The following is an 8,163-nucleotide window of genomic DNA, read 5'->3' as shown; positions in this document are numbered from 1 at the left end:
AACCTAAACCTAAACCTAAACCTAAACCTAAACCTAAACCTAAACCTAAACCTAAACCTAAACCTAAACCTAAACCTAAACCTAAACCTAAACCTAAACCTAAACCTAAACCTAAACCTAAACCTAAACCTAAACCTAAACCTAAACCTAAACCTAAACCTAAACCTAAACCTAAACCTAAACCTAAACCTAAACCTAAACCTAAACCTAAACCTAAACCTAAACCTAAACCTAAACCTAAACCTAAACCTAAACCTAAACCTAAACCTAAACCTAAACCTAAACCTAAACCTAAACCTAAACCTAAACCTAAACCTAAACCTAAACCTAAACCTAAACCTAAACCTAAACCTAAACCTAAACCTAAACCTAAACCTAAACCTAAACCTAAACCTAAACCTAAACCTAAACCTAAACCTAAACCTAAACCTAAACCTAAACCTAAACCTAAACCTAAACCTAAACCTAAACCTAAACCTAAACCTAAACCTAAACCTAAACCTAAACCTAAACCTAAACCTAAACCTAAACCTAAACCTAAACCTAAACCTAAACCTAAACCTAAACCTGTTAAAATGTGTGTGGACTGATTATTTCACCACTCGCAAACTGTATTAAAGGAAACGCTGATTGTTTTGCCACTTCGTATATAATTCGGTTTTAGTAGAAATTATAAAGGTTACAAACACGTCCGACAATAAGAGAAGTTCGATGAATACAAAATTAATTTAAAAATAGTAAAGAATGAATATTTTTTATAACCTTTTTTTTAAAAGGTATTTTTATGTTGCAATTGTCAACATGCTGCGCCTCGAGAAGTAAAGTTATCAAAACTTAAACTTATACAATTTCTATACATCAACCTAAACTGGATGAAAGCACATGAACTTTAAACATATACAACAGACTCACAATATGAAATATTGTACGAAAGCATGTCAACTTTAACAATAATTACTGTAACAGTGTCAAAAATCTAAACATGAAAGTTAATGTATAAAATTTATCACAAAATGAAAGAAAGTGCATCAACTTTTAAACATTATACAATTCATAATACAACACTAATGAAAGCTTACAATTGAGAGTGCACATAAGAAACTTATCTCAAATAATTTTACTTATGAGTTTTTATAAATGAATTAAAAAAAATGAATTTAAACATTAAGTTTACATACTCCACTTAAAAAAAAGATAGGTATAATTTTAACCTTAGAAAAAAAGTAAAAATAAAATAATATTAATCGCTAATAGGCAATATACACACCTTATTAATAGCACGGGTATGTTTTTTCCCATTTGAGGTAGTTACTTCTACAGTTCTAATTTTATTGTCCTTTCCAGGAAAGACATTAGTAACTCGGGCCATAGGCCATGTGGCAGAGGGGGTATTGTCCTCTTTCAGTAGGACTAGGGTACCGACTTTAATGTCAGACTGCTCAATGCGCCACTTAGGGCGGTTCTGGAGAACATTCAAATACTGTTTATGCCACAATTTCCAGAATGATTGTTTTATCTGTATACATTGTTGCCAAAACTTTAATCTATTAATTGGAATGTTATTAATGTCTTTTTCAGGATACATAGTGAGAGCATTTCCAATTAGAAAGTGACCAGGTGTCAAATAAGTGTAATCATTTACATCTGAAGTTGACAATGGCATTAGAGGCCTAGAATTAAGTATACATTCAATCTCAGTAAGAACAGTGTTAAGCTGTTCATAAGTTAATACATTATTTTGAAGTACCCTTTTTAAATGGTACTTGGTACTCTTCACCGCAGCCTCCCAAAGACCACCAAAGGTAGGCGAATACGCAGGAATGAAATGGAAATCTATGGCCCTTTGGGCAGCAAATTCATAAACCTGAGCCTGGTGTCTTTGTGATGACTGCAGATTATAGAGCTCAACTAACTGGTTCCTCGCACACCTGAAAGTGGCAGCATTGTCAGAGTAGATTTCTTTGGGTAATCCTCTTCTAGAAACCAATCGTTTCAAGCACGCGAGATAGGTTTCTGTGGTTAGATCTGATGCTAACTCGAGGTGTATAGCCTTCGTAGTGAAGCATACAAAAACGCAGATATAACCTTTACCTATAACGGATCGTCTCACGCGTGAAAGTTTTATGTTTAAAGGCCCAGCGTAATCTACTCCGACCCTCTCGAAGGCACGTGAGGTTGCTGTCACTCTCCCAGTAGGCAAGGACCCCATCAGCTGTTGCGACGCGGTAGCCTTCTGTCTAAAACAAATCATACATTTTTGTGTTATTTTCTTAACTTCTACAAGCCCATTCACAATCCAATATCTCTGATGGAGATTAGCTAACAATAGTTTAGGACCAGCATGTAAAAGCCTTTCATGCTCACTTCTTATAATCAAACTAGTGACTTGAGAGGATTTGGGTAAGATTATAGGATGTTTTTGCGAGTAAGATATGTCTGCATTGTGCAGCCTACCGCCTACTCGTAAGAGCCCCTCGTTATCAATATAAGGATGCAAGCCCTGTAAAGAACCTTTTACCATACATTTTTTATGCAAACACTCTATTTCGTGTTTGAAATGAGTTTGTTGATCATTTTTTATAATCAACATTAAAGCGTTACTCAATTCAGCGCTTGATAAATATTTATATACAATGCTAGTTTTACTAGAATTAACATTATTGCAAAACCGTAAGACGTATGTAAGTATTCGCGTCATTTTGTGGATGCTAGAATATTTTAGTAAATGCTCAAAAATACTACCTTGGGTAGATGATACCTGGTTGCTGGAAAATGCTGCGGGCGTTTTGGCGTCGGGCAAGACTGCTGGTAAGTCTACATTGTAATGAAAATCGTACTTACTATCATGCAGACATTCAGGCCCATGCCACCACATTGCACAACAGCCGAGCTCTTCAGGACTTACTCCTCTGCTGATGTAATCAGCGGGGTTATCCTTAGTATTTATGTATAGCCATTTATGAGCAGCAGTATGCTGACGTATTACCTTTACTCTGTTCGCAACATATGCTTGGAGTTGTGTGAACTCGGTATTAAGCCAAGCAAGGACAATCTGCGAGTCCGAGAATAAATACACTTGTTTTATTTTCAGCTTCAATGTAAGCGTGTCGTAGACTTTCCTTATTAATTTAGAAAGCAGCAAGGCAGCGTTAAGTTCCAAGCGCGGCACTGTCATGTTAGTATCACGAAGTGGATTTATTCTGGACTTTGAACAGAGTAAATGCAATCTCACATTACCTGAAGCGTTAGTGACTCGTAAGTACACGCAGCAACCATATGCTGTCAAGCTGGACGCGTCTGAGAAACCGATAAGCTCGATGGTATCTGACTCTGTTATATATAAGTTTCTATCTATCAATATTGGCTCCATGGCCGCCAGACTCGAAACAAACTCTAACCAATCCCTCTTAATGTCATCGGGGACTGTAGCATCCCAGTCAGTATTGACTGCCCATAGTCTTTGCATTATTACTTTAGCCTGTACGATGATGGGGCTGACGAAACCCATGGGATCGTAAAACTTTCCTATATAGCTTAGAATGTTCCTTTTTGTCACCTTGCTCTGATCGAACGGCTCGGGGCATGAAATTTTAAACTGATCGCTTTTCATGACTAAACAAACACCTAAAGCCTTCAAACTACAATCGTCTTCCTGCAATTCTAAGTCGTCAAAGTGCTGATCAGAGGTGGGAATATCAGTTAATATCCGCGTATCATTGGAAGACCATTTGTGAGTTTGAAAACTTCCATGGTTAAGAAGGTCGCGCAGTTGCGATTTTGCTTCTAAAATATTTTCTAAGTCGTTATCAGAGTATAATACGTCATCGACATATGTACAATTTTTCAATATGAACGATGCCAATGGCAGATCGCGTTCATGAAGCCTCGCAAGCTCGTCGAGACAGCGAGTAGCTAGATAGCTCGAGCTTTTTAAGCCATACGTAACTGTATCTAACCTAATGCACCTGACACTATCATTAGGATCGTCTCTCCATAAAATATTTTGAAGAGAAGTGTATTCAGGGCTCACCTTTATATTTCTAAACATGCGCTTTATATCCGTCGTAATAGTATAATTACCAAGACGAAATAATAATAAAATATCGAACAAGTCCCTCTGAACAATTGGCCCATTCATTAATAAGTCATTAAGCGAAACTTTCTTATTAGTTTTCATTGAACCATCGAAAACTGTTCGCAATTTTGTTGTTTTGTTACCTTCTTTAATTACTGCATGATGGGGTAAAAAATACACCGCATCTTTATTCAAGTCATACTGCTCAATGTCTACATAATGGCCATGGTTTAGAGATATATATTCATCAATGAACTTTTTATACTCGGAGAAAAGATTGGAATTATTATGTAATTTTTTCTCCAAATTCAAAAATCGTTTTAAAGCAAAATGAAAGGATTCACCTAAAGTATCATTAATATCGCCGATAGGCAGCTTCAAAGGCAAGGCCACTTCAAACTGTTTATCCTTTAACTGCACAGTATTTTGAAAAATATGTTCAGTCAGTTCTTGTTCTGAATTTGTTTCATTAAATATTTGTGGGACACTTTCAGTCTTCCAAAATTGAGTTAATGTGTTATTAACATCAGCTTCACAAGCAATACATTTTAAAGATACCTTGTTACAGACTTTGTTGATACTCCTTTGTGGCAAACTCCCTGCAATAATATACCCGAACTTAGTGTTGATGAGACTGGGTTGCCTCGCGCTATGCGGCGTCGCTCGACTGCTGCTGGGTAACTCCGTCGGCAGCAGGATCTGAAAAAATATGTCAGCGCCCATTAGGAGGTGTATGTCACCGGGCACATTAAATTGGTCGTCTGCCAGTTTAATGTTCTCTGGAATTGTGAAACCTGTCATATCCCACTCAATCTGAGGCAGCTTGCAAGTAATTGCATCAACAACGTGGCATGTTGCAATAGTTTTAAAAGGTAAATTCATTGAATGTATATCTAAAGGCAGGCAGAATTTGAGATTGCTTTTAGCATTAGTAATGCCTATGACATTAGTATCGACTTGGGCTGGCTTAAATCCAAGCAGTTGTACAGCTTCACTGGTGATGAATGATAGCTGTGAGCCACTATCCAGCAGGGCTCTAAGATGGACCTCAGTACCATCTTGGGCAATGACTTTTACTTTTGCTGTGGGAAGAAGAACATCATTATTATAATTGCCTGTCATCAAAGTAACAGGAGATGCGGCGGATATAGGCTTCTCGTCACAGTGTAGCAGAGTATTATGTGACTTCTTGCACACTGAACAGCGAAAGTGATACCTACATTTTCCTGCATGCGCACCCAGACATAAGTTGCACAGCTTTTTGTCGTTAATAAATTTCAGTCTTTCATTGACTGGAAGTAAATTGAATTTTTTGCAAGTAAATAACTTGTGGTTATACTCACAGTATACACAGGCTTGCTCCTCCTTGGTAACATGTGTTACCACCTTTGCATTCGGTGACCGGTACTGAGCATTCCCTGGCTCAGCATTTTCCAGCGCCAGAGCTCTTTGATCGAGGAAGCTCAGGAAGTCGTTCAGCGTTGGCTCCTTCTCCATGTCTCTATCGAGCTGGTATGCCCGAGCAGTATATGTATCTAATTTTCGAGACAGAATACACAATATTATAGCATCCCAGTATTTTACATTAGGATCAAGATTTGAAATGGCCGCTATGTGTTGTCTGACAACAGCCACAAACTCTCTCAAGCAGCTAGCTGTAGACTTAACCACTGATTTGATATCCAAGATGGTGTGGATGTGATCATTCAGAATTTTAAACTTATTGTTAAAACGCTTATCTAACAAATTTAAGGCTTTTTCATAACTGTCAGAGGTCAAAGGCAAGTTCTTAATCATTTCAAATGGCTCATTTTTTACATATGATCTTAAATAGTACAACTTTTGTACACAATCCAGAGATGGGTTATTGTGTATTAATGACATATACAAGTTTATGAAGGGCACATAATCAGTAAACTTACCACTGAAGGTGGGAAGCTCTATTGGTGGCAAATTAATTTTGCTCAGTGGAGTGGCTGGAGAAGTCATTGTAGTGGTCGGAGGCGGGTTTTCTATGCGGGGTTCACGACGCCTTATTTCACGATCTAGTGTGCATATACAGTAATAGAATTTATTATCCGTATCAGTATAATCCTCGTTGTCATCAGGATTAAGAGCCAGGATGCACTTATTGAGAGATTCATACTCTTTAAACGTGGAAGTTAAACGTTCACGTTTCGAAACGAGAATTTCAATGTCTGTATTAAGCACATCATCTTTTTTGATACAAAATTGATATAACCTAGTGAGCGTACCTTTTAAGTAACCTCGCGAGGCCACTGCCTCCTTTAAACCCTTGGAAGAATGAGATTTCTCCGCCATTTCACTGCACAATTACACTTTTTGAACTTTTTACAAGTAAAGTTTACAAGATAACAATTGATAACACGCATCAACGTCCGTCAAACAAAACGCGCATGCGTCATGAATGAAACCACAGACAAATAAAAAAAGTAAAAAATAAAAAAGGACGATCGCGCGCGAAGTCGTGCTTTTGGCGCGGTTTCTAGGTTCGTGAAGTATATTTGTCAAACCGTTTTGTTCCGTTCCGTGTGACGTATGCCGATCTTCGTTTGTTTCTTGAAGCGAAAACGGCGCGAAATCTTGAAATTTTTTTTGCTGTCTTGAATGAAAATCTTGAATGAAATGATGCGACGATGTTCTTGACCGGAGTAATATAAATTGTTGACTCACGGTTATGTTGCAAAAACAATATGTAGCGTCGAAATATATTATAATGCTGAAATAAAATTGCTGAAAGAAAAGTCTTGATTGTCTTGTATGAGAATCTTCTTGATACGTTGTTGACCGGCCCGATATACTGAACAGCACGGTAGGTATCTCAATCCTCTTGATGGTATATAAAATAATGTCGTCGTCTCTCTTAGATCGTTGTCGGTGATCGTCGTGTGATGGTAAAATTCTTGAACACGAAGTGGTCACTTTCGAAGGACCATGTTAAAATGTGTGTGGACTGATTATTTCACCACTCGCAAACTGTATTAAAGGAAACGCTGATTGTTTTGCCACTTCGTATATAATTCGGTTTTAGTAGAAATTATAAAGGTTACAAACACGTCCGACAATAAGAGAAGTTCGATGAATACAAAATTAATTTAAAAATAGTAAAGAATGAATATTTTTTATAACCTTTTTTTTAAAAGGTATTTTTATGTTGCAATTGTCAACAAAACCTAAACCTAAACCTAAACCTAAACCTAAACCTAAACCTAAACCTAAACCTAAACCTAAACCTAAACCTAAACCTAAACCTAAACCTAAACCTAAACCTAAACCTAAACCTAAACCTAAACCTAAACCTAAACCTAAACCTAAACCTAAACCTAAACCTAAACCTAAACCTAAACCTAAACCTAAACCTAAACCTAAACCTAAACCTAAACCTAAACCTAAACCTAAACCTAAACCTAAACCTAAACCTAAACCTAAACCTAAACCTAAACCTAAACCTAAACCTAAACCTAAACCTAAACCTAAACCTAAACCTAAACCTAAACCTAAACCTAAACCTAAACCTAAACCTAAACCTAAACCTAAACCTAAACCTAAACCTAAACCTAAACCTAAACCTAAACCTAAACCTAAACCTAAACCTAAACCTAAACCTAAACCTAAACCTAAACCTAAACCTAAACCTAAACCTAAACCTAAACCTAAACCTAAACCTAAACCTAAACCTAAACCTAAACCTAAACCTAAACCTAAACCTAAACCTAAACCTAAACCTAAACCTAAACCTAAACCTAAACCTAAACCTAAACCTAAACCTAAACCTAAACCTAAACCTAAACCTAAACCTAAACCTAAACCTAAACCTAAACCTAAACCTAAACCTAAACCTAAACCTAAACCTAAACCTAAACCTAAACCTAAACCTAAACCTAAACCTAAACCTAAACCTAAACCTAAACCTAAACCTAAACCTAAACCTAAACCTAAACCTAAACCTAAACCTAAACCTAAACCTAAACCTAAACCTAAACCTAAACCTAAACCTAAACCTAAACCTAAACCTAAACCTAAACCTAAACCTAAACCTAAACCTAAACCTAAACCTAAACCTAAAC

General features: G+C 36.8%; 1 protein-coding gene across 2 annotated transcripts; it reads right to left on the bottom strand.

Moving 5' to 3' along the window:
- Positions 1–4,359: 4,359 nt before the first annotated feature.
- LOC126369764 (uncharacterized) lies at positions 4,360–7,259 on the bottom strand. 2 transcript variants are annotated; one of them, XM_050014327.1, is made up of 4 exons: positions 6,331–7,259; positions 5,998–6,120; positions 5,419–5,610; positions 4,360–4,774 (listed from the first exon to the last, which is right to left on the bottom strand). In XM_050014327.1, the coding sequence occupies exons 1-4, from the start codon at positions 6,395–6,397 to the stop codon at positions 4,725–4,727; spliced, it is 432 nt and encodes a 143-aa protein (XP_049870284.1). In that variant the 5' UTR covers positions 6,398–7,259; the 3' UTR covers positions 4,360–4,724. The 2 variants fall into 2 exon arrangements, with proteins under 2 accessions (XP_049870284.1, XP_049870285.1); XM_050014328.1 differs by lacking the exon at positions 5,998–6,120.
- Positions 7,260–8,163: the final 904 nt, after the last annotated feature.

Source organism: Pectinophora gossypiella, chromosome 9, assembly GCF_024362695.1.
Source record: "Pectinophora gossypiella chromosome 9, ilPecGoss1.1, whole genome shotgun sequence".
NCBI classification, from domain to species: Eukaryota; Metazoa; Arthropoda; class Insecta; order Lepidoptera; family Gelechiidae; genus Pectinophora; species Pectinophora gossypiella.
This window is presented reverse-complemented; position numbering and strand designations above follow the sequence as displayed.